The sequence below is a fragment of the Strix aluco genome, chromosome 1 (genome assembly GCF_031877795.1).
Source record: "Strix aluco isolate bStrAlu1 chromosome 1, bStrAlu1.hap1, whole genome shotgun sequence".
Taxonomy (NCBI): Eukaryota; Metazoa; Chordata; class Aves; order Strigiformes; family Strigidae; genus Strix; species Strix aluco.
In genome coordinates, this window is record NC_133931.1 from 100,144,315 (window position 1) to 100,171,119 (window position 26,805).

The window sequence follows — 26,805 nt, forward strand, 5'->3', positions numbered from 1 at the left end:
CATCCTATCACTACACCCCCTGATAAAGGGTCCCTCCCCATCTTTCCTGTAAGCCCCCTTTAAGTATTGGAAGCACAGTAGAAGGTCTCCCCAGAGCCTTCTCTTCTCCAGGCTGAACAACCCCAACTCTCTCAGCCTGTCCTCATAAAGGAGGTGCTCCAGGCGCCTGATCATCGTTGTGGCCCTCCTCTGCACTTGCTGCAGTACGTCCATGCCTGTATCCCAAGAACATGCTTCGTTCTCCTAATGCTAACTCCCTGCAGGAAATTATTTTCATTACACCTGACACTGGTCTTTAAAAATGTTAAATTCTTCAAAGAATAACAATCTTTAAAATGGAAACAAAATACTAACGCTGTGTTTAAAATAAAGTACATTGGTAGATTTCATCACACTTCCCCAAAGAATGACAGTCCTTCATGATAATAGTTGGTGTGAGGTAAGTCTTCCTTTTAGACCAGCTGTCTAAAACTTAGATCAGAAATAAAAGTGAAGTAGCAAGTCTACAACTGAGTGCAGGCCAGTGAACAGGGTTAGGTTAAAAGGCATGGCAAGTTACATAATACTGCCATCGTCTTATCCCCAGGACCTCTGGAGATACCTGGTTTAAGCTGCTAGGAACAGGACCAACATGGAGCTGGTGGCTCAGGGACCTGCCAGGTTGAGCTCTGAACATCTCCAGCAATGGGGATTCCACAACTGCTCCAGGCTCCCTTTCTGTGAGACCACCCTCATGGTGAAGCTTTTCTTCCCCTAAACATGTAACTCATTTCCCTGGTGGCAGCTTGTGTCTGTCACTCCCCTCCTCTCGCTGTGCACCTCCAAGCAGAGCCTGGTGCTACCCTCCCCATACTCTCCCATTTGGTAGTTGCAGACTGCAGTATGAACCCCCTTTGTCCATCTCTTCCTCAAGCTGAACAAGCCCAGCTCGCTCTGCCTCCCCTCCTACATGGTGGGCTCCAGCCCCCAGCTGTCTTGGTGACCCTCCCCTGGACTCACTCCAGTGTGTCCATGCCCACCTTGCACCAGGGAGCCCAAAGCTGGACACAGCACGGCCGAGGCAGGCTCACAAGTGCTGAATAGGGGTAATAACCACCTCCCTCCCTCCAGCTGCTGGCTACACACTTGCTGAACAGCCCAGGGTGCTGTCAGTGTTCCTTATCACAACGGCACACTGCTGAACTGGGTTCAGCTCGTTGTCTGCAAGAACCATCTGCCCTACCCAGTTCCTTCTCTGCAAAGCTGCTTAGAAAGAAACCAGTCTGTCCCTATCCACAGTTATATGGGGTTATTCCATCCCAGAAGCAGGATGTTGCATTTGCCTTTGTTGACCTTTATGAGGTTCCTGTCAGCCCATTCCTCCTGCAAGTCAAGGTCCACCTAAATAAACTTTTAGACCTACAACTTCCAGCTACTTGCTTGAATAAATATTTTTGAGTTCAAAGGCAGGAGAAACATTTCTTTCAGAAGGAAATTAACACACTTGTCAGCATTCAAGATGTTTGTTAACTTTAAGCAACTGAAACATTGATTTTAGTAAATTTCTTATTGCAAGTTTCCAGACAGTATTACAGTGTCTTACAGATTTTTCCACTGTTCTCCCTAAATAAAGGGAACTAGAATAATAACAGCAACCACCAGAGGTAGTTTCAGGAATGCTTTCCTCTAGCTCAGTCAAGGCTACTTGATTATAGTCAACTTTATGGTTTGGAAACAGAAATAATTAGATCTACCCAAGTGGCCATGAGCTACCCTCTCTCTGAAACAGCAACAGAGCTAATAAACCTTATTGGCATCACCATGCTGACTGCCAGGGCCATTATTTGTCCAGATTAAGCACTGGCCTCCAAAAGGGTTATTTTTAAGGTCAGCTTAGTGCTGGCTAATCTAACCCCAGACATTCATAGATCTTGGGTTGTCATGTGCCCTGGAACAGGATAATGTAAAGAACACAGATGCTATAAGCAGCCTGCTCAGGTCCAAGAAGTTATTTGAGCTTCTGGAAAAAAGTTGGATGGCACTTAACATCGTGCCTTCCCAATTTCATCTTGGTTAGACGTGCCTGAGCAGTATACTATGGTTACCACATAACTCCAACTCAGCTTTTTTCCTAAAGACATGTAACCTCTCTTCACTCAGAATTTCTACTCTTCCCTTTCCCCATCTAGCCCTCTTCCATCTCCCTTCTCCTACAGGGCCCATACACTGTTACTTCAAGTGCCAAGGTCTCTCATAAGAACAATTGTTTATATAAGCAAGCCATTCAAGTTAATTTGTATGGTTTTGCAAGGTCATTGACCAAAATACTGAATACTAAAGACTTAACTAAACAGAGGAACCAATACACTGGACTGTAGGAATTATGCGGTAAACAATCAAATCAAGATGTGAGGTCTATTTTTCTAGAATACAATGGTCAGGACAATCTTAAGCATCTGGAAGGTATATACCTGAACACTTTATTCAGTTACCTTTTATCCAATTAGCCAGTTCCTGGGTTTTATGAGCATGTCTGTACAGGATTTAGAACCCTGATCAGCTATGTTTTTAATCCAATAGCATCAGGAAAAGCAGGACATTTTATTTACCTTTTTGTATTGTCTTGCAGCCTTTCCCCCAGTTGTAGAAAGGACCGGAATCTTGTATCAGCTGCAGCCAGACTGGTATGGATTAGCAGGAAAACAGCTCAGACATTCTTCTCTGTTGAGGACTACACTGAGTTGTAGTTAAGAGATTTAAACAAAGTATTTTAAGGATGCTGAGTTCATTTCCATCCATCTGTGCAATTCCAACGTGGCAAGTAATGCTTTTGTAAGTTTTCATTAGAATTTACACTATATAAAATGTTTATATTTGGGAATCACTCAACACTTCCTGACCCACATAATTAAAACTGAATGGTATATTTACATAAAAATCACAAGGCAGTTCAAGTATTTGTAGAAAATCCATCCAAAACCACCAAAAAACTTGACACAAGTAACTTTCTGCTTTTAAGCAGGACTTAAAAACTTTTGATGTTTTTAATTGCTAATTAAAAAGTGTTCTTTATACTAACATAGTTCAGAAAAAAACCAAACAACAAAACAAAACCAAACCAACCTCACAGAAGATATAAAATCTTATCCTGGTACAAGGACATACATTTCAGCAATAGTATCTTTAAAGTAGAGAAGCCTGCTGAATCAGGCTTGAATAGTTTCTACCTGATGAGATAAAGACAACAACCTTGTTTCTGTATAGATTTTTTTTTTTACTATACATTTAAGCAAATGTTAGATCATCAAAATTGATTTACATTTTTGTGAAAGACATTTATTGAATATAAAAGCCCCCCATTACATTCAGCCTTATTATAAATGATTACATGTAAAGAAATTCAAGAAGTATGTGAAGATTAATAGTCTAACTGGCTGAACATTTTCAGAATTTAGATCATTTATGAACCCTTATTTCTCAACTGTACAATAATAAAATTCAAAAAATATGCTTTGTCTTTCCAGCAATATTACAGTCAGAAGAACACTGTGCTTACGGCATTAATGGCAGCCCACATTGGCAACTATTAGTTTAATGATTTTAAGTGTAGGACTTCCCATATTAGCAACAAGGTGTATGAAGAACAGAAACCTAAACAACAGCAATTTATGTGAAGACTTCACTTTGATCTGAAAAGCTGTGGGCCAAAGTTCAAGACTGCAGGCTTAAAAGTACCATTGTCCATGTTGAGGCACCAAGGCTCAGGTTCAGAACAGCTTTCCCCTACAGAAGGGAGCTTAACCACATACATCAGTGCTGCCCGATTCAGAAGCTCCACCGTGGGTTTCCAAAGCTATCGAGCCTCCCAGCTGTATGTCTTGGATACCCACTCCTGAGATGCTAAGCCATCAAGTCAAGACACTAACGTAAAAGATTTTTTGCAAAGTCAACTTTAGAGATTTTCCTATAGCCTTTGGAGGGATTTTATTTACTATGTCAAGCCATTGAAACAAATGTATCTGTAGTCTTTTGTACAAAGTTAAACGCTGAAAAGCTTAAGTATAAAACTACAGTTTAGTTTCTGTACAAGGTAACATAGGACAAACATCATAAAACCTCAACTTATTTGTAGTTTCATGAAACTTCTGCATACCACTTTTCATCACAGCCTCACTGCTCAACACTGACATTTCATGTCATAAATCCTAAAATAACAAGATTAAAAAACTGATTTGCACAAAAGAAATCTGAAATAACTTTATATACACAACAGAAAGCCTTTCAAAGTACAAAAATAACATCTATATGCCAATTAGTTACCATGCTTTTGACAGTTCTCTCAGTGCCTACACATGCAAGACAGTAATCTAGATTTAGAATAATTCTGCATCTGTAGAATGTATCAGAATATAAAAGACATTACCATGTGACTAACTCTTGTTATTTTCAGAATGGATATGTATTCAAAATATCTTTATAACCAACACTGCAATATTCCAGTCTCTGCATGTATATGTGCAGATAAGCAGCTTTCATCTTACTTGATTTTAAAGTCTCCTGCAAGCTAGTAATCCACACTAAAGAGCTATGATGGTTCTAATAAATCTAGTTGTACAAAGCAATTCAAAATGTACAAAAACTATAAAAAAGGGAACATTTATTGCCATGCATGAAACTTAAGTATGTTCAACTAAACTGCATCAAATGCAGTTTTGTTTGGTGGTTTTTTGGGGTTTTTTTTGTTGTGGTTTTTTTTGTTTGTTTTTTAAAAGATACACAAAGCAATTTACATCAACACTCTTAACATTAGATCAGCAGAATCAGCTCTGACTAAATGCCACAAGGGTAAGACACATTCCTTTTGCTGGTGCCTATCAGATCTTCAAATCCATGGGAACATAAAATCAGGAATCTTCATTTCCCACAGTCAAATCAGATCATGAAATCAACTGAAAAGAAAAGTGTATTAGTTTTCTTCTTTCTTTCAGTCCAATTACATACAGCCTCTCCTTTTGCGTCAGACTATCAAGAAAATACACTCTACTTTTGCTATCACAAAAAAACAAGAACATCCCTACAGCAGACAAATTGCTCTCTTGTGCCTTTGCTGATAGTGGCACATGTATGCAAAGCACATAAGCAGAACAATTTCTAGATAGCCATATATCAACATCTGCAAATGAAGCCACAAGGGAAAGAAAAGTTACTTTAACTCCACTAAGTGAACCTCACTTCTCTAGTACCATTTTTAGTTTTGGGGCAAAAGTAATTGAACTTGAATTTTTTTTTACAAATTACCGACCACAAACTGAACAATAAACGCTTTGTCATGAGTACATTAGATCAGGCCTAATCTTCAGTGCGGCACACTCAAAGGCAACATTGTAACTGTGCTACCAGGAGCACATAGAGAGAAAAGTGAGCTATCATTATCCTCTTTTGCCTTCTCTCATGGTCAGAGCTTGCAGGTCCGCAGAGCTTATACAACCTTCATGCATTGTTACCTATGAATGTATGTGGTCAGTGCATCAATTATAGTGCACCTTGCAGCCAAGACTGTTATTTAAAGCAAATGCATAGCTTTCAGAGAGTAAGAGTCATTAAAAATGATGATGGCTTTAACTTTAGTTCTGCTTACCAAAGTAATTCACAAGAGTAGTAGTGGCATGCTAAGACAATAAAGTCTGAACAATTATTTTTGAAAGAGGGATACAAAAGAAAATAAATATCAGAGCACTAAACTTCCAATACTATACAGGAGGCTATTAATACTAGTGTAACAGGATGCCATGCCACTTTCTAATAGGCTGAAGAAACAACAAAAACCCAACCCAGAATGTTTTCTAAATGATAAAGTCTTTACCTCTTTCACTGTTTTTTTAATGAAGTCTTTCCTGTCAGATAAATCATAACTAGGATATTTTTCATACACCTAAAAAAAGTTAAAAAAAACAAACACAAAACAAACCTCAAATTACTTTCATTCAATGTACTGTATGAATAGAAGAAGCTTAAATGAAATTAGGGCAAAAATTTGTGTGGTACTTCTAGTATTACAACTGCCAACATGCCCTCTGTTTATTATGGAAAGTGACAAGCTTATTTTCCTGTCCTTATTTTGACAACATAAATATTTAAATACTTTGTTGTTGTTTGGTCACTGACTAAACATTGGTACTATAATTTTTCACATCAACAAATTGGAACTCCTAGCTTGCCATGTCAGGCAAACAAGAATTCTCCAATCTTTGTCTTACATGCTCTAAGTAGTCAGATACCCCTGCATTTGTGTAGGAAGCTAAACAAATACCAAATCCCAAGCCTTATTTATCTTTCAGTAATAAGTAAAATTCTGATCCTAATAGAAAAGTAAACATATCTGAATTGTTGTTCTACAACTATTGTTAAGTGGGTGGGAGAGGACCAGCCAAATAAAAAAAAAAGATGCCAACACTAACAACCAATGCAAGAATATTTTATTTCAGTATTCCAAATTTCAGACTTCTAGAATGACTATAAAGATGACAAAAGGTTTGTACAAAATATAAACATACGATTTCCTCATAGGAATGACTTCTAGTTTAATTTTCTCAAGACAACTTCTTGAAAGTACCAGGAAAACAAACATGTGAAATAACTGACTGTAGAAAATGTTATGGTAACAGCATTGTCTGTATTTCAGTTGTTTTTCCTCACCTTTCCCTTTTCTGACCACGTGGTCCCTTCCTGGCACCTGTCCTGACAATTAATGGCTTCCTTGCTGAACTGATTCAACTCACTAACTCAGCTGAGAACTATTCATTTTTTGCTGATAGATGAGAGTTGAATGGACTCATAAAGAGAACATATGAAGAATGAGAGCAAGGTGAGCAGGAGAAATGTACAGAGAGCAGGACACAGCCCCTCCCCTTTAGACAGCAGCAAGCTGCTGCACCATCTCAACACCTCAAATATTTTCACTGTAATACATGGCAGTTGTTTTGGAGGTAATACTGCTACTTTCCATGTAGCTAATTCTTCTCTGGAGATTTCCTTTCTAGTGTCAGATATCAGTGTTGCATATTTTAAGATTAAAGCTCTTCTTGTTATAGCTGTTAGCAAGTAAATAAATCAATGCAAAACTACTTTGTTTCTGAAGCAGTGTGCACAGTGCAAGCCTCCATTCTGAAATGATGACAAAAGTCAGTTCACAGACAACCCACTGCCTAAAGAGAGATTGCAAAACTCATATTTGCTTACCTCCTTGCAAATTTGTTTCATTGTGACCTCCTCCAAGTTTGCATTGGCCAACAAGTTCTTGACTGTTTCCTTAAGTTCTTCATCTGTGGGTGGTTTCTTCAGCTTTTTAATTAAGGGTTCATCATCTGAGCTATCCTCGGACTCACTTTCTAAATATGAAGAATAATTTGAATTGTAATGAAAGATTTTCTATTTGTCTGCTTTCTTCCTCCAAAACAGAAGCCATTAGAACTTTCCCCAAACATCTGATAACAGACATCTTGCCAGACCTTGTATTTAGAAACAAAGCTAATGCTATCAGTACTACATTTATTTATGAATCCGCATCAGTGTTGATGAGCTATCAGTTTACAAATCAATATGTACTCTAGAAAGTATGGGACAGATTAATCTATCAAACTACAAAAAGTTTTATTACAAGAATTCTAAGTTGAGGTATTATGGTCCTAAAAAAAGTACTTATTTGCTTTAAAAAGGAGTTTGGATTCCACCACACCCCCCCCGCCCGCCAGTAGCACTGCACACTAGAATCCTGAAATTTTGCAATGCTGCATTACTAAACATGTTATCAGAAACACCATGACAACAAATGAAGAGAATCATAAAGGAAGTTAAGAGGCACAGGACACTCCTACAATCTTTTCCAGCAGCAAAAAAATTAGACTGAACGACTCCAACATCTACTCAGTTCCTCTACTGCCAACAAGACACAATTCAGAGCAGATGCCAAACAATCTAGATAATGAGCTTACAGAAAGACCTACTTGACATTGATTTTTGCACTGCGAACATACACTCAAAACAGAAATGCAGAAGGAGTAAAGAAGAAATTATGAAAATATTACATAACCTATATGCAAAAAATATATATAAAAAAATAAATGTTGCATATGTTGATGACAAAATAAAACATCCACAGAGTTAGCTACATGAATACTGCCAGCAGCCAATCTGAAAATACATCGAGTTTAGCACAGGCCAGTTTGCTGAGAAGTAAAGCTACGACAGAAGTTCAGCATAGCCTAAGAGTTTAACCATTCCTTTCCTTAATATGCTGACAAGCAGAGCAATTAATCTGAACTGATGTTTGTGCTATAGTATACATATGCCAATGCAGGCATTAAATGAACTGTTTGCAGTATGGATATATGCTGCATTAATAACTCATACTACAGTTGTGACAGAGATATGGCTATTACTTCAGAGAGCCAGAGAATTTCTGGTGAGAAGGGACCTCTGGAAATACTTGGTTTAAGCTGCTACTCGGAACAGGGCCAACATGGAGCTGGTGGCTCAGGGACCTGCCAGGTTGAGCTCTGAACATCTCCAGCAATGGGGATTCCACAACTGCTCCAGGCTCCCTTTCTGTGAGACCACCCTCATGGTGAAGCTTTTCTTCCCCTAAACATGTAACTCATTTCCCTGGTGGCAGCTTGTGTCTGTCACTCCCCTCCTCTCGCTGTGCACCTCCAAGCAGAGCCTGGTGCTACCCTCCCCATACTCTCCCATTTGGTAGTTGCAGACTGCAGTATGAACCCCCTTTGTCCATCTCTTCCTCAGGCTGAACAAGCCCAGCTCGCTCTGCCTCCCCTCCTACATGGTGGGCTCCAGCCCCCAGCTGTCTTGGTGACCCTCCCCTGGACTCACTCCAGTGTGTCCATGCCCACCTTGCACCAGGGAGCCCAAAGCTGGACACAGCACGGCCGAGGCAGGCTCACAAGTGCTGAATAGGGGATAATAACCACCTCCCTCCCTCCAGCTGCTGGCTACACACTTGCTGAACAGCCCAGGGTGCTGTCAGTGTTCCTTATCACAACGGCACACTGCTGAACTGGGTTCAGCTCGTTGTCTGCAAGAACCATCTGCCCTACCCAGTTCCTTCTCTGCAAAGCTGCTTAGAAAGAAACTAGTCTGTCCCCACCTGCACTGCCGCAATCTTTACATAGATATTAAGAAACTCAATGTATGTATATCTTCTATGCACGTTGTCAGATATGAGAAACCCAATAGCAACAGGATGCATGCAGAACCCATATTTATGTTAACAAAAATCAAACTGCTGAGCAAGACATACATAGTAGGATATATACTACCAAATCAATTGTAAGATTCACATGAAGTCACTATAAAAAGGCACCAACAGAATTTTGCTAACATTCTTCCAGCAGAATGGAAAACTAGGTTGACACTTTTAGTTTATATGCAAATAAAAAGTATATATGTACACAACAGAAATTACATAAAGTATACCCAAATCAGGATTTTTTTTTTTTAATTACTGTTGCAAGGAAAGAAACATCAAGTAGCAAACCCAAAAATTCACCAAATCCGTTTTCTTTCACAATTCGGTACTAAAGCTTTCTTTCTAATAAGCATGCCAGTTAAGCTACAAGACAATGTAGGATGAAAGATTTAAAGCGCTTACCTTTTCTAGAACTGTTCTGATTTTTTTTAGTAGTGCTGCTATCTGCCTTCTTGACATTTGCACCCTTCACAGCTTTCTTGGCTTTGGAAGTCATCTTTCTAGATTTTTCTCTTTTAGATGCTTTTCTAGGGGGCTATAAAGAAGAAAAACAGAAGATTAAAATTATGGTTTCTACCCAAACAATCCATACCTCTTTTCCACAATGGAAATTATCCTTTCTGTCAGTAAGAACTAAATCAGCAAGTTTAATTACTATATTTTACTAGCAGTTTGTACCTCTATACCATAGGGGGAGTATGTCCACAAAGAGTATTCCTTTTAAATTTCACATTGTCCTTCTACATGGACTCTTAAGCTAAAACAGCTAGAGTTTTTTGATGGTACTAGTAGTTTGGTTGTGCTACAACTTTCTATTCCTAATTACTTATAATTATCTTGTAAAATAACTTTAAAGATGTTCCTTTAAAAAAAGGACATGGTATGTTGTATTCAATTACTTCTAGATGCTATAGGTCTCTAAAACTACATGCAGATAGTTTTCTACACTACTACATTAGCTAATCCATAATTTGGACAATTATTGTGACTAATTACAATAACCCCCAAAAATTATTGCATTAACATCAACAGAAGAAATTTGGAACATAAATACATATAGTACACACGCATCAGCGCACTGCATTTTTGGCAAAAATCAAATGTGTGCTTAACACAAAAATCTTTAGAGAGTACTTCTGACAAGGCTGAAAACTTTCTTGACAGAAACAAACACGGAACATTAACCAGAAATAAACTATACTTCAGACAAAGAACATCATGAAACAAAACAAATTAACAGTAGTTACTAAATTTGTAATTCTAATTTATATTTAAAATGGCAGTGTAGTCAACTGAGCAAACTACCACATCAAAACAATTGAGATTACTTCATATAACTTTTAACTGCTTCCCCCATTAGTACCCGGTACAACTCATGAAACTAGTATTTAATAAACCAGATTATATTTATTTATATTGGGCTGCTCAGTTATAGTTGTATTTGTTCTACGGTGTTAAATGAAGGATAAAAGCTTTCACTGTTGAAATTCAGAAAATACACTCAAGGATCACCCCATTTCTAAATAAATGTTTGTAGTTTAACTTCTCAGCTTTTGAGGTTCTGCTAAAACTCCATCACCAGCTACAAAGTCAGAAGTTAAACCTGGCACTCACATTTCAGGTATCTTTTGCTTCTAAGTAACTAAGATTTTTTTGTTTGATTGCATTTAAAGAGAGAGTTGCAGTCAAGAGAGACATGCAACTCTGAGGACAATCTACTCCAGCCACTCCACACCTAAGATTCCAGTGGAGTTGGGGCAGCAGAGCAGATGTGCTGCCTACATCCTTCCACCTGTAGCATGTTAAAGGGTGTCATAAACCTAACTTTTTTTTTTAATTGCTGCAATCTTAAAGCTCTACAAACACAGACATTTCCCATTTCCTAATATTCAAACTAATTTGACATACTAGTGTTTTTGTAACAATTAGGTTTTTACTCCATGCAAGTCAACTTCCGTTTCCAAAGACTTCAGTCTACTCAGCTTCTGCCTGGCAGACATACCTAACACCTACCTTCTGAAAGAAGGCAAAGAAGATCCAGTTAGATCAACAGGGTTTACTGGGAGGTATGTTTGTTTGTTTGGGGGTTTTGTTTTGGTTGGAGTTTTTGTTTGTTTTTTAAACAACTGAGTTCTTGAAAAATTTTCTAAAAGACAACTCCTGCCTCTGAAAGCAATATTCCTTTGTTTTGCTGAAGAGATGAACAAATACAAAATTAACTTTTAGTATTTCAGCCCTCTTTCAATTTGCCATTTATGGGGAAAGAGAAAAGGCAACCTAAGAATTAAGTTTGTTTCATGAAGGCATAGGGAATTTCCTTGAATCACCTTTTAAAATTAAAACCAACACCTATCAAAATGACAGTGATGAGACAAACTGCTAAAGTTACCTAAATTGGCCTTTCAACAAAAGATTTTTGTTACTATTTTCTATAGCTCAGACTATTTACTTAACAGCCTGTCACACTTCCACTGCAATAGACAGAACATAACCCAAGTAAATAATGGTCTTACGTTACAGCCAAAGGTTCCATCGCTTACATAAAGAATTTCCTTGGACACCAACAGTCAACTAATTGCTGTTTGTTGCAGGGCTTTGATTAAGGCAAAAAAGGCAGTCCCATCTAAATCAAAATATAGGATAAGATGGAGCCTGCAGCTCCTTTGCATTTCTTTTTCCCAGGCTTCAGGCATATGGACAAATCACTGTACACTTTTGTGCACAAATCAGCTGTACACTTGTACTGACCCTCCACGTGGTGTGTCTATTCTGTGACTAAGTACAGGGCTGAAAGGGAATGCACAGGGAAAGGTATTTTCTATTTAAGTAAAAAGTTCATCTCTCTCCTACTATGCAAGGTTAAAAGAAGCTTCAAAGAAAACAGAGAACAGAAAATACAGCGAGATGAGAACACTTCAGCGATTGCAGGGATCTTTGTAAGGCTGCTTACTATGTTGCTCACATTATCTTTGCCATCCATGACACAGAACCCTAAAAGAGAGGTTAGGACATAAAAACCAGGAGAAATATGGAATCAAGATCCAAAACAATGCAGCCAGGTAGGTCAGGGACCTCTCCTGAATTCAAAGTTAAGTCCTAGGTATCCAATCAAACCCTACACAGAAAAAAAAAAAAAAGACAAATATTGGGAATTTTTATGAAATTACAATAAAGTCAACACAAGATGATACAAGAAATGCAATTATGTTTGAAATCCTGACTGCCCCAAAATGACATACAGCAAATGGCTTTAAGGTGCATATATACATCCAAGAATCAGAACCTTTGCCTTCTATCTTGTTGATTCTCTAACTTTAATGCACTAAGAAATTATGAAAATCTCTTATAAATTGCAGATGTGTTCCCTTTCCTTTCAAACCATTCATTCAGTTAAACATCACTTACCCCCCAACTCTGTGTTCCAAGAACTACCAATTGATAACAACCACATAATGACAAATTGCAGACAAATGTTTTTAGCACTATGTTGAAAAACAAGTAAAAAAACCTCATTACCTCATCTTCACTTTCTTTTTCTTCTGAAGAGTCATCCTTTTCCTTCTTTTCATCTTCTTCACTACTGGATTCATCTGACAAGATCTCTGGGCACTTAGTGCGTTTTGCTTTTCTTGTTGTTCCAGTGCTACTGCGTTCTTTTTTGCCACCTTTGCTTGGTGTTTTTTTGGACTTTGGCAATGGCTGAGAGACAGGGATGTGTGTAATCCAAGTAGAAATACAAAAGTGAATTTTAAAAATATAAATACCTTCAAATCACATGAAAGAACTGTAAACAAATATAGAGGTCTCTAAGTCTTGATAACAAAACCTAGGGCTATTTTATGTACTATGCTTAAGCCGTAACATTTTGCAGTAAGCAGAAATTTATTACAGAGATGGAGTTGAGCAAAATGAAATTTCAGTTCTAAGCTAAGCACCCCTTCCAGTCCACTAACCAAACAAATCTTCAAAGCTTGAGGATTAGGGAAGGGAAGCAAGAAAGAATGAACTTACTTACACCCTCCCAACCCATGAAAGCAAGTTTTTTATTCTGGTAACAAATTAGCTGACAACTCCTCAGAAGACTTAAAGACAGGAATTCTGTCATGTCTTACGCAAAACTGCCTTCTATTGTCACTCAGTACCAGTGTCCCTAAGACAGCATGCAGACTCCTTGTTCATATCACTTACCAGTGTTTGCTGGGAATAAATTTAATTTCCTGAGCAACATTTAAGTATTGCTTTTAGATTAAAAACTAAAAGTCCAAGAAGATTAATAACCTAGTTTAGCAGTCTTGGCACTGAATCTAATACACTAGCGCATACTAGTTAAAGCAAGTTTTCCTAGTATTGCAACAAATTCCATTTTGTGACGACCAAATGTGATAGCATACACTTGCCAACTTGTAGCATACCCAGATAACATCTGACAGCTTATTCTGCTGTCCTTTCATGTTTTATTTCCTTGCTCTGACACCTCCTACTTTTTCTTTTTCTTTTCTGCTCACTTATTATGTCTATTCCCCTCCATTCACCCACAAAGCAGAAGCTACTTATGGCATTTGGGTATGGATATCCCTAGTTTCATGTGCTGACCACACAAACTTTTGTGTACTAACAGTGTATAACAGGTGTACTTACATGTAAGCATATGGTTTCTATGCAAGTCCTTACCCTGTTATGGATGCCTGCAGGAGTAGAGCTACTCTCTTTCAAGAAGCCATTGCTACTTCAGTAAGTTAGAACAGTAATTGTATCGACACTGGTAACAAGCAAACAATAAGCAATAGAGACAGCTGCATTTTTTCATCAGAACAGAGCTATAAAAGCAAGCATAACAACCTGCATCTTACCTTGCCTGAAGATTTTGGATGCATTAAGAAGTTTAAGATTCTGGTTACCAGCTCACTATTAACACCTGATCTTTCCAAGTCGAGAACTTCACAGATACTTTTCAACATTGCATTTCTAAATCTGGAGAGAAAAAAAAAAAACCAAAACACACAACAAAACACCAGAAAAAGATTCAGTATGACATCCTAAACAATCAGTCAACATTTGACTGCTAGAAGTTGCTATCTTATTTGTGTCTGCAACCTGACAACAGACATGAATATACACACTTAACTATGCTTCCAGTCTTACCTATAGTTAAGCAAAGAACCACCACCATATTACATAAAGCAAAGTAAAACAAAATTCCCAAATCCACATGTGTGTAAATTAGGATATATTAAAAAAATTATAAAATCTTACTTTAAATAAAAAATCTTCCCCAGAATCTCTCCTAATTTACCACACTGGAAAGAATCCATCTTGGAAAACAAATACAGTGGGTAAAAGACTGGAACTCTAAGGGGAGTAGGGGGTTGGCTTTTATTTTCTCTGGTTCCTTACCCCTTTATAGAAGTACCTCTGATAAAGACAGAAGGTTAAGAGAAACTCTGACATTCACCCCCTTTACTCCAAAAGGATCTTGGATCAATTGCCCCACTGGTATTGAAAAAAGTGGAAAAAAAAAAGTCAAATCCTGTGAGGGTATGACATCAGAATGCAAGCTTAATGAGATTTTAAAAAAAAAGTAAAAACCCTTCTTATTCTACCTGTTACCTCCCTTCAAATGTTTGTTTTCCTCTTCACTTATTTTGTACAATGCTGCCTGAAAAGTGGATTTCACTGTCTGACCATTTTTCACAAATGTAATAGCTATTTCTAATAATCAAAGTCAAAGGAAACTTATTTTTCACTGTATATTTAAAAAGTTGGTGCAATTATTTCACCATGGCCTACAACTTCTCTAAAGTAGCATTTAATTTCAGACTGTCCCCTTAAATTCAGACTTTTAGGGGACAGAACAACTTTGTTCTCCCATGGGCATGGAAACAGGAAATCTTAACTGGTTTGGTGCATCACCCCGCCTCAAAGTACAGTTCACCCACCATCCTTCTAATGATAAAGTAAAATCTTGCAATCATTTTTCTAGACGAGATTATAAAAAACGTTGTGCGATCTTAACACGTGGAAAGCCTTCCTGCTTAGCTTTTAGGGATACACTGAATAGTTGTAAGGTATTCCTGCATAATCACAAGTCAGCCTCTTGCATTTTAAAAGACAATACTACTATAGAGTTAAAACCACTTAACTTGTTAACAGATTTAAAAACTGCACAGCATCAAAGTTTGTTTCAGACTTTCAGGACCCTGGATACCGAATTTAGGATTTTATGGTTCTATTTTATGATTCTATTGCTAAATAAATAAAAATAAAATTCCTTATGACTTGTGTTACACATGGCATTTGTCCTCGTATTTTAACTTAGAACTAATATATACAAAGAATAAGTATCACCTCCCAAATCCTTTCATATTTTTAACGCTTTAAAGGTACATCTGCAGGTTAACAGCAAACAACGTACTAAATATTAAAAAGCAGTTCAAGTGTGGAATAAACAAGTGCACACAAGTTTTGAGTCAGTAACTGCCATAGCAACTAGTTTTGACTTATAAAATCAAAGAACTCTAAGCCACACAGCAACCTCAACCCTCATTCTTTTTAGTTTATAACCTCAACAGCAAGATTCTGCAAAATAAGTTTTGTCTGTTGTTCATGTTGTTCAATACTGTTAAAACATGATGGCATGCAAGTGTACAGCGTGGGCAGAAATCAACCATATAGTCAGAATTAATAATCTAATCAGCAGTGTTTCATACATAGCTATGAAGAGCAGCAGATTTACCACAGTAACACAAGCACACAGGGCTCAGTAAGAGTGACAATGCAAACAGTTTTCAGAATATTTGCTGAGGACTGAGGGGTAACAAAACCTAACCAGCAGTTCTTTCATATGAAAAATATGAAAAAATGTACAAAAATACTTAATTTTGTGACTTTTCGCAGATAAGGGGAAACACTATCCAATTAAACCAGCGGGAAACAGTCAAAACTTGCATCCTGAGACAGAGTTTGTCTTGTAGATTCACACGTATTTGACAAACCCTACTCCTGGAAAACTGCATATTTGAGGAAGGAAGATTTGCAAGTTTCAAATTCTGGAAGCCTTCCCACTATCAACAAACTGACACTGAAAAAAATGATTTAGAATCAGTCATGTAGGAGTTACAAGTTCTTTCATTTGTTACAATGAGCTGCACAAATATGCAATGGTATTTTTAAACCCTTTCAGTCCAGTCAAAACCAAGCTGCAGCAGCTTCTCCTGTTAACAGAGAAGGAGCTTAAGTGGGGAGACAGTAAAAAAAAATATTAGACTAGTTGCTACAGCAATTCTAGGAATAAGACTGTATGTTTAATACACAATAAGCAGAAATGGCTTTGATTCTGAAGGAGGAAGGTTTTGAGGCACAGAAGGATGCAAGTTTGCACCATGAATAGAGCACAATGTATTCACACTATGCTTGCCCTGGGGAAATAATGTTTTCCTCTCACGTGGCAGAAGAATCTGCTAGTTAGCATGCAATAGTTAAAGCCAAGACTCTAGGAATTGTGAATAAAATGTTCACAATTTAACTTTTTAAAATACATTTCAAGTTGTCTTAAGAGACCAGTTTGGGTGATTAAAATAAGCTCAAAACAGATCATAGAGCTCTAGAAAACAACCACTCTACTTAAAGTTTAAATTTAATCTGAAGTAAAATTTTGAAAATAGAAAGTGTATAGCACAAATCAAGCTATGTTAAGTAGCAATAGTGATCATTACTTTTTTAACATTTCTTCCTTCTTTTTGTATTGGTCACTTCCTTTTTCAAATGGGAACCCACTGAACTGACCCACATTCTTCTTTAGGGAAGCAACCTAGAACAGAACACACAGATTACTTTCCATTGCAAGTACTTTAAAAGATTTAATCCAATTACATTTGTTAACTCTTCATACAAGAAAAACATATTCTAGCCTTTAGCTTTCTGTGGACAAAAAGTTATACCATTTAAGTTAAACCTACATAGATACCCTGGTTTCAGCTGGGATAGGGACAATTTTTCCTTCTTAGTAGCTAGAATAGTGCTGTGTTCTGGATTCACTATGAGATTTGGTACAAGAAGAATATTGATAATGAACGGATGTTTTTAGTTGCCGCTAAGAAATCGAGGACTTTTCAACTTCTCATGTCCTGCTAGTGCACAGGGACACAAGAAGCTGGAAGGGAACACAGCCAGAGCAACAGACCTAAATTGGCCAATGGAATATTCCATATCATGCAACATTGTGCTCAGTGTATAGATGAGGGTTGAGCGGGAAGCTGGCTCTCGCTTCTGGGATTGCAGTTTTGGGATTCTCTCTTCCCTGGGATCACTAGCCAGGAACAGGCTGGGCATTGGTTGGCAGGTGGTGAGCATTTGCATTGTGCATTACTCATTTGTATTTTCTATTATTACTGTTATCATCATTATTAAGTTAGTTTTATTTTACTTCAATTATTAAATTGTTTTTATCTCAACCTACGAGTCTCCTTACTTTTACCCCTACCCACTCTCCCTCATTTCCCAGGGTGGGGGAGGGTGAGTGAGCAGCTGCATAGTGTTTGGCTGCCAGCTGGGTTTAAACCACAACAACAGATTATGCCTGTATTTATCTCATGACAGCTAAACTACAATTAAATTCCTGTGATCTCGGTACTTATAATTCCTTTTAATAACTTACTAGGTAAAATCACCTGCCATTTCAAACTTATTTAGAATGTACTGCATGACCATTTACAGGTTTGGACAGCTATGATCAGATGAAGCCTGTTGCATGCTTCATGCCATGTAATTTGTTATAGAATACTGAATTTTGTTTTTACTATATAATCTGCTAAAGCAGATTTGCTTTACTTCCTTTTCTAAAGTCTGACACAGGACCATGACTGTACTTTTGAACCTTTTGTTTAGCATGACCAATTTTCGCATTTACACACCACCCAATTCACAACTTCTACCATTATACCTGGAGTCTGAATAGGGTTGAATTTTCATTGCAACAGCCCTTATAATGAGAAAATAGTTCCCATCAAGATCCCAAATATATTCTTTGTTTTCACTCCATTTCCTTTTATCAAAAAGTAATTTAAAAAACAACCCCAAATCTTTCATTCTTCTGAGATCTTTTTAACACTAATGAAGAATAATTTGAACTCATTTTCAATAGTTGTACAAATTTTGTTCCTGGTGTTTCTCCATTAGTTTACAATTTTAACAAAGCTAAGATCCTTTTCCAAAGAGAATTATCTCTGTCCAGCACCTCGAGAAAATCTGCAGATGGTATTGGTATGTTTTATTGAAAGTGTTAGTTATCACCCAAAGCACATACAGAACAACATCTGATCTACACTATATTAAACAGCATTCTGAGTTCCTTACAATTCTGATTAAATATAGTTTTGGATTAAACCATACTGATATATTTGCAAGCAAATAAATATATCTCCATATATTTGGACTCAAACCACTGGGACACTGCAGCAATCCAGCTGGGCTCTCCAAGCAGTCCAGAAGACTAGATGTGCGAGGGCAGAGCAAAGGCAGGGTGGAATTGCAACCAATTAAGTTGTGTGGGAGGGAAGGGTGAGAGCTGTATTTCAACAGCAGTTGTGTCTAATTAGTATGATTTAGGAGTGTTAAGTATCAATTTACAATTATATCATTTGCACATAATTATAAAACTGTAAACAGTTGTGTGTCTATTAGTTGATTAGATTATTATTTATTACTAAATCAATTATTAATAACAGTATCATTGAGATGTTAAGTTTCTTAGTAGCATGTTGCATAATCAATAAAGAATACAGTCTCTAAAATCAGTTACGTCTCAGATCTGCAGTCTAAAATGGGAGAGATGGACTCTGAGGTAATGGTATCCCAGTACCTCCACCCAAAGACAGTAGAAAAGCGTTACTGGTTTCATGAAGGGTAAATGAATGCAGTTTGAGGACTTCCACAGTAAAGCCAGTTAGTTCAGAAAGTTACATGGTTCTGCCATTGTACCTTTCCTATCAAACAATTAAATTCTACTGCAGGACAATCTAAAAGTTTGCAAAACTCTGTAGGCACTGAGTCAGAAATTCTCTGGTCTGGTTTATTGCCATACTGAATAAATAGCATAATTCACAGAAGTAGGTTTTAATGAATATATACTGTTCTTTCTCTGAATACTTGAGGCAACAGATCTTTCTTTGCCATTTAAACAAGCCTCGCATTTGCAGCAGTGGTCTGAGACATTACAGTTAGCATGCATCTGTACTAGCACTGTTCAGGTCCTAGTTTCTGTGCTAGCCGTTCAAGTTTCTAAAATACACAAAGAGATTAAAAACAAATTCCTGTAACTACGGCAAGCGTATTGAAACAGTAAAATTTAATCTGCCTTAATTTCTCTACATCCATTTTACCTCTATTAGCAGAGAAAATGGGTCATATATTTACTCTGAAATTTTAGGCACAATCACGCTAAAGGGCTCCAAGAAAGATTTGTTACTATAAGTTTCATCCTTAAATAAAAAAGTGAGCATATCAGTTTTTAACTAATATTTTAATTAACTTAGATAAATGTGACAAAAATCACTATTAAGATTTTACATATAATGTAGTTTTATTTTCTACTGTTTTGTGCAAACTAAATGGGAAAATGACTAGGTAGGTAGCAATGTATTAAAACCCACAAACAGGTTTCAAACAAACCAGAAGTACTAAGAAAAAGCTATGTTGAACAAAGTAACTAACTACATGTTGTTGAACAAAGTAACTACATGGATATTTTGACTATAATCCGCAGGTCAGCAGCTTTTAGCATGTGAACCATAAATTACTTCCAAGTCATCCTCATAAGGTAAACCACCCTTCCCCCCATTAAAAAATTTGTAAAAGCCCTGTATTCAAGCAGATGCAATTCAGTAGACCTTCCCATAGGATTTTTATAGGGAGAGTAGTTTAGAAGAGCTAGAAAAATTATGGGCTTGCTTCACTGGTTCTGCAATATTCATTTTCTAAGTAGCTTATAATAAGTGACACTTAAGAAGTAGATCCACACGTGCAAATGTAAAAAACTATACTACAAACATTTTCACTATGCATGAGAACTAACAAATACACAAGATTGACTTTTAAATTCTTACAGTGCCTGGCCTGTTGTAGAGGAGTTTGTGCAGGTTCCTAAGTTCGTCTGTCTTCTTTTTACTCAGAAAAAATTGTATCCTTTCAATTTCACAGAGTTTTTGTCCTTTTCCTGAAACAGTTAAAATCAATTATGCTATTCATCACATTCATATTTACCTATGTGTTCATAACTTCAAATATCTACTGTTTTTTTTAAAAAAGCAAAGAAGTTATTTCAGAATAGCATCACCCATTATAATAGGTCAAACATTAAGCAGGCCTCTTCCTGTCAGTTAGGCATCCTGACAGTCTTTTTATCTTCCTTGCTTATACTACCTAGACCAGGGTACAATAACATGGCATTTCTTTTTATTCTAGCTGCTCCTGCCTTTGCTAGTGGTGGCTAGATACTGAAGACACTATTTCAGGTAAGTTTAGGCATTATATAAAACTTTTATGGCTTAAATTGATGTTACAGAATAAAAGAGGGTTTGCATATAATTATAATAGCCTTACTATTTTAAAATGGATCATGACTCTAGGTTCATCTACATCTAGTTCATCTACATGTCTAGGACTCTAGGTTTCATCTACAACAAATTAATAATTTGATCTTTTAAGAGGTTATGTTATCATACCTAACACTCACAATTCTTATGCGAGAGGACAAGCTTACCTGGTGTAATTGTAAAAGGTTCCTTTTGCAATGAGGACACTTGCATGGTCAGTCGGTCTACCTTCTTTTTCTCCCTTTTTCCTTCAACAATGAGACTCTTTTCTGCAAAAAACAGTTTCCTTAAATGCAACATTCTTCATTACGTGAGCAGATTTGACTGTAGAGACAGGCAATACAATACTGAATCTTTGAAGTGGCAAACCAAGAATGGGTAATGATATAACCAGGTACTATGACACTTTCAAACCTTTGGCTAATAGATCAATGGGATTCTATGGAGCTATATATATATATATATATATATATATATATCTAGATGAGTCTCTAGTTCTTAACCACAATCCTGTATCCAACTTAACCTTGAAGACAAGACAGGGCATTTCCTAAAGGGAACTTCACCCCATGATGGAGATTGCAGCACTATGTATTTTCAGAAACCCATCCTTCTCTCCCTTCACTGCCTTTCTGAGGTACAGAACTGACATTGTTTGCATAGTCTCCTTCTGGGATGCCACAGGCCCTGCATGCACAGGCCTACTTTAGCTCTCTCGGGGAGAATACTACCACCAGATGGGCAAAAGGAGAGTCCAGTATGCCTGCAGGCACTTTCTCTTCCCACTACTGGACTGGAGGGCTCACACATCTCAACAGGAGAGGCAGAAGCACAAGCACAGTGGGACTGTACCACACCTCTCAGGGCTACGCAGTGTGACACTCAGCAGGGCACAATATGACTGTCACAAATACTACAAGAATACTATTCCCAGTAATTCTGGTACTGCTTGGCGATGAATGCATTTAGATCGTTCTACGTATACACTGGACACCACTACTTTAATGATACCATGCCAGGAGAAAAACCCAAAGCTTCACCTAAACATTTCATAGTAAAATACTTTACCTCAAATCAAACTATCCTTAACGCTAAACAGACGCACTAACCTGGCTTTAACATCGGAAAACAGCTTCAAAATCTGTATGAACATAATCAAAACCAGATACGTATCTGCTGAAAACGGAGCAAAACATACTTGCGTGTACACAAATAACAGTCGTTTCTAAAAATCTAATTCTTATTACTACTCTCTTGTTTCCCAAAGGACATAATCTCTTTTCTTTCTACTACCTTTCCTAAAGACAAACTTCAGCTCTTAAGAATCCAAGACCATCAGTGACTTGGTTATCACTGTGCCATAGGGCAGCTCTATTTCCACAGATGCTTTCATTTGCAAAACAGGTGCCATTCACGATGGAAATTAACATTTTCACATAGTAGTTCCTTTATCACAGCTTGTATTCCTTGACTACCCTCTTCAATTACACACCACAACACAAAATCTGCCTTGCTTGCTCATCCTATGATGTCGCCGCAACTTTTATTGGCCAAATTAGTCAAATGGAATATAACCCCTCTGATATAATTCAATTTTGGTACCCAATAAATTAATTCACAGTCATTAAGCAAAGACATCTGTATTGTTTCCAAAGCTACTGCACAGATTTTTCAAGTTTCTCTCTTCCGCAAACATGGATCACTTCAGAGCATTACAGGCAAAAAAGGATTCTTTTTTGGATATGCATTTTTACACAAATAATTTTATAAAGGATGCTACCTCTTATAGTAATCTAAAAGTTTGTAACAACAACAACAACGCCCTAGCGTAGGAATCCAGGATGCTGGCAATTCCTTCAATCTCTCCCAAGGAACATCAGCATCACTGTTTCTAGTGTTGCCTGTTATAGTCTACTGGGAAGTGATTTATGACCCATGAGGTAGAGATACCATGGAATCTTCCAAACAATAATTGTACAATTAGTTGAGATCACAGAAGACTGCATTCAGTAAGCTTGGCATTTTTTAAAGGACAACTTATTCAGTGGAAAAACAAGTACCCTTTTCTTCCTCCTCCTCTTCTTCCTCTTCTTCATCTTCATCACTCTCCTCAGCTTTGTTTTCAGTTTCAGGTTGTTTCTCATCTGCTTTTTCAGATGACATTGTATCTTCTTTTGATGAAACAACAGAAGACATGGTGTATGGTCCTGTAAAAAGCAGTCAGGGAGACCATCGTCAATATAGCATTATACATAAAAAATACATGAAATCTTGCTTTTGAAAAACATCTTCTTGTACAGTAGAAGTAATGTAATAGTACTCATATTGTGATTGTTCACATTCTTTAAGACACTAAAGTATTCTGCATACACACAATTTTTCAGGAGGAGTTGCCATCCATTCTGCAACTAGCCTGGTTAAGAACAGTTTAAAAGGTTGTAAATTCTGCACACAAGTCTTCAAGCTTGCTTTGTGAAGCATTCTGAAACACCCACTCAAAGCAGCTGATGCTGTTATTTATTAAGAACCGTAATATTTTAAGATATCGCAATTGCAGTGCACCATATTATAAACTGAATAGTTATTTCTGATCACGGTAAGCTACAGGTACAAGTTTCCTAATAAGTTAAACAAACTACATATTTTGATACGAAATGGGAACAGAAAAATAAAAAATAAAAGTTACAAGCAACTCGGAAAAAAATTAACACTGCTTTCAGAATTCAAATAGCTTTGACATCTTAGGGCTTGAGAATGCCTTTTGGTTTTAATCTGCAGATCTACAACAAAAAAGAATAAATGCTTCATACTTAGCACATTTAAATGGAGCCTTTTTTTAGCATTTGAAATGGTTTGTTAACTTTAAAGTTAAAATATCGCACTTTGGTGAGTACCATTTCCCTACTGACAGAAAATGGCTATCTAACATAAGAAGATAACCATATCTGTTTATTTTAGAAAATTTCTAGCTTTCAAAATCCTTCCCTGTTTACAGATCCGGAACAAAATACAGCATCGGTTGTACAAGCCCTTGTGGAAAAAATAACACGATTTTCTTTTTCCGATATTAAACCCAATATTATCTGCAAGAGGTCAGACTCAATAAACAACAATTAAATCATCTGCTTATGTGCAATATTAGCAGGTACCAGAGAACAGCAGCACTCCAAATGACAGAAAACATGAATTATATTACCAACAGCAAGGGGAAAAAGGAAGTTTACTACTCTTTGCTGAATCAGTGAGGAGAAAAAAAAAAAAATCTCTTTTCGTTTGACACATAAAAGTAATCCAACTTTTTTACGGTATTTCTCTCTGAATTTTGCTTGTCCGCACAAGTGAAAAAGCAAGCGAAGTACTACAAGTTGTCTTTCCTTCCCCTTCAAACGGGAGCAGAAGGGGAATAGGAAAGTTAAAGACTTTTTAGCTTTTCAGCAACCAGGTCTGTGCGGAGGACCCCTTGCTTAGGGAAAAAGAGTACTTGGATACGCCTTTAGGAAGATTAAAGTCGGAGGTACTTTCGGCCGGGAGAGGGTATCTCACAAGCCGCCTCGAGGACACTCGTGCACAGCAGCACCTCCCACCTTCCTCCAGGACTTTTCGTACACGGACTCGCCACCTGTCCCCTTCCGACTTGCGAGCCGGAGGCCCGGGAAAGCGACGGCGACCGCCCAGAGGAGCCGGCGGCCAAGGAGAAGGGCGGCCGGGAGCAGCGGCGAGTGCCATCCCCCTCCCGAACCAGCAGGCAGCGAGACCGTTCCGCCCCACTCTCGCCGCCGGGCGGGACACAGCGCCCAGGAAACCTCTCGGGCGGAGAACACAGTCCGGCGCCCCGCGGAGGCCTGGGCGGGCAGCAGCCCCCGCGGCGCCGGGGCGGGGGGGGGGGGTGTCGGCCCCAACCGCTGCCAGCACACGGCGTCCCCCCAGCGGGGCAGCGGCCCCGCTTCCTTTCCCCTCGTCACCCCCGTCCCCGCCTCGCTGGGCCGCCCCGCCCGCGGCGAGGTGGGAGAGGCGGGAGTGCGCTCTCGGCTGCCCTTATGGCCATGGCGGCAGGACCCACCTCAGCTCCAGCCGCGGCTTCTGGCTCCTTCCTCGGGCGCGGCTGCGGCAGCAGCGGCGGCAGCTGGAGGCGGCAGTTACCGGAGGAGGGAGAGGGCGGGGGGGAAGGGGGCGGGGCCGGGCGCCCTGGCGCACAGTGACACACACACACACACACACGCACACACACTGCGCCCCCCCCCCCCCCCCCCCCGAGGCGCGCGCTCCGCGTCCCGCGGCCGGTCACTCTCAGCCGGAATCAACAAGGTTTTCAAAATGGCGGGTTCTCGGACGGGGAGAAGGAAGCGGGAAGGCGGCGGCCAATCAGCGCCCGCAGCCCGGCCGGCGCGGGGAGGCGGCGGCCGCCGGAGAGGGGAGGGTGCGCGCGCGCAGGGAGGGCTGTTGTGGCGGGGTGCGTGGATGTGGTGCGTAACGTGCGCCCGCCTGCCGTGACGTCAGGCGGCGCGCGGCGGGGGGGGGCAGGCAGCGCGCGCCTCCCCGAGGGCCGCTGCCGCCGCTGAGGAGTGGAGAGGGGTGATCGGCCGCCCCGCCGCCGTCCTCCCCGCCGCCACCGGCGCTTTGTCGGCCCGTGGCTCTTCGCGGGTGCCGGCTCAAAGCGGACGTGCGCCTCGTGGCCGGGCGGGCGGGGCTCGGCCGTCCCGCTTGGCTGTAACGGCCGCGTCTCCTTCCGGCTGCGGATGCCGGGGAAGCGTAGGGCGGCGGCCGCGGTGCTGACAGGCTGAGGGGTTGCTGCCGAGGGAAGAGAGCGGCCGTTGGAAGTAGGAGCCGGGGCTGAAGAGTGAGGTCTCCTCGTTACCCCTGTAAAATGTGGGGGTCACAGGCGGGCCCCCGAAAGAGCGACGGCCTGGTCCCACTCCCCGTGCTGTGGCCTGACAGATTGTAAGACAAAATCTTCAAACCAGAGAGGACACCTGGCTGGGTTTGACGCGCCTTGAGCAGGAGTACCCAGAAAATCAGTTGGAGAAGAAAGTAGCCCGAGCTAGCCAGTGCCCAGGAACTGTCTCGAAGCCACATGGCTACTGACAGCAGCGTTTTGGCAGGTGTGACTAGCTGTATGCAGGTGGCTCTTCGGGAGGGACCAGGTAAAGGTGTAAGAAGAGAGAGGAAGTGCGAAAAAGGTCACACTGATGTGAATTGTTAATCTTAGGCGTGTGTAAAGCATAGTCATGTAAAATTGGGAATAAAACTAGGAAATATGTGCAATATAACTGCTACAAACTAGTTGAATCTGGAAATACTTAGGAAATACTGCAATTCATATACTATGTACAAAAGGAAAGTCCAGGGAGTGTATATTAACCACCCCCCAATTTAGGCAACAGAGATGCAGATTCACTTTTTTTAAAGCTGGTGCAATCACAGATGGTGGTGGTCTTAAAAAGGAAAAATGTAAATTATTTACCAACAATACATAATTAGACAAGCCTGAAGTTAACATGCAATAAGGAGACAAAAATATCATTAAGTCATGGGCTACACAAATGGTGCAAGACAGATGTTTGAAGACGACAGACTACTTCCTATAAGATGAATAGGTTTGGATTAGTTCAAAATCTTGACAGAAGACAGCCAAAGGCCGTGCTTCAGGTTGGAATGATAAATTAGTTTGCTATTTTGTAAAGGGGGATCTGTTTACCCAATAGAGGTGATTTACCTAATTGAACTACCTATGTTAATGTCCTACACATGCCACATTAGAGCGGCATCTTGAGGAGAAATAGAAGATAATTATTTCATTGATCCTTTTAGTGAAGACATCACTTTAGTAGCAGGCACACACTTAAACATAGACTGAATTTAGTATTTTAGGAACTGATACACTCTTAGTGGACATAAATTGCATTTTGTCACACACTTCTGACAGAACTTCAACAACTATATTAACTAACTTCTGATTCTGTTTTTGAAACCTTCTCT

General features: G+C 39.2%; 1 protein-coding gene across 1 annotated transcript; it reads right to left on the reverse strand.

Annotated features, from left to right (window-relative positions):
• Positions 1 to 2,984: 2,984 nt before the first annotated feature.
• On the reverse strand, positions 2,985 to 25,072 carry DEK (DEK proto-oncogene). The gene is made up of 11 exons (XM_074829233.1): positions 24,890 to 25,072; positions 22,890 to 23,036; positions 20,997 to 21,098; positions 20,341 to 20,450; positions 16,954 to 17,048; positions 14,092 to 14,212; positions 12,758 to 12,940; positions 9,644 to 9,776; positions 7,219 to 7,367; positions 5,843 to 5,911; positions 2,985 to 4,928 (listed from the first exon to the last, which is right to left on the reverse strand). Exons 2-11 carry the CDS (start codon positions 23,023 to 23,025, stop codon positions 4,917 to 4,919), a joined length of 1,110 nt encoding a protein of 369 aa, XP_074685334.1. The 5' UTR covers positions 23,026 to 23,036; positions 24,890 to 25,072; the 3' UTR covers positions 2,985 to 4,916.
• Between the last annotated feature and the right edge of the window lie 1,733 nt (positions 25,073 to 26,805).

What these genes read in the sequence shown, in the direction of transcription:
- DEK (XM_074829233.1), bottom strand. Translation starts at nt 23,025, where the DNA reads ATGTCTTCTGTTGTTTCATCAAAAGAAGATACAATGTCATCTGAAAAA. An exon ending in AAGGAAGAAATGTTAAAAAA is followed by an intron (nt 14,213 to 16,953) that starts GTAATGATCACT and finishes TTTTCTCTCCAG; the next exon opens with ATTTAGAAATGCAATGTTGA. An exon ending in TCAGAACAGTTCTAGAAAAG is followed by an intron (nt 7,368 to 9,643) that starts GTAAGCGCTTTA and finishes CTTCATATTTAG; the next exon opens with AAAGTGAGTCCGAGGATAGC.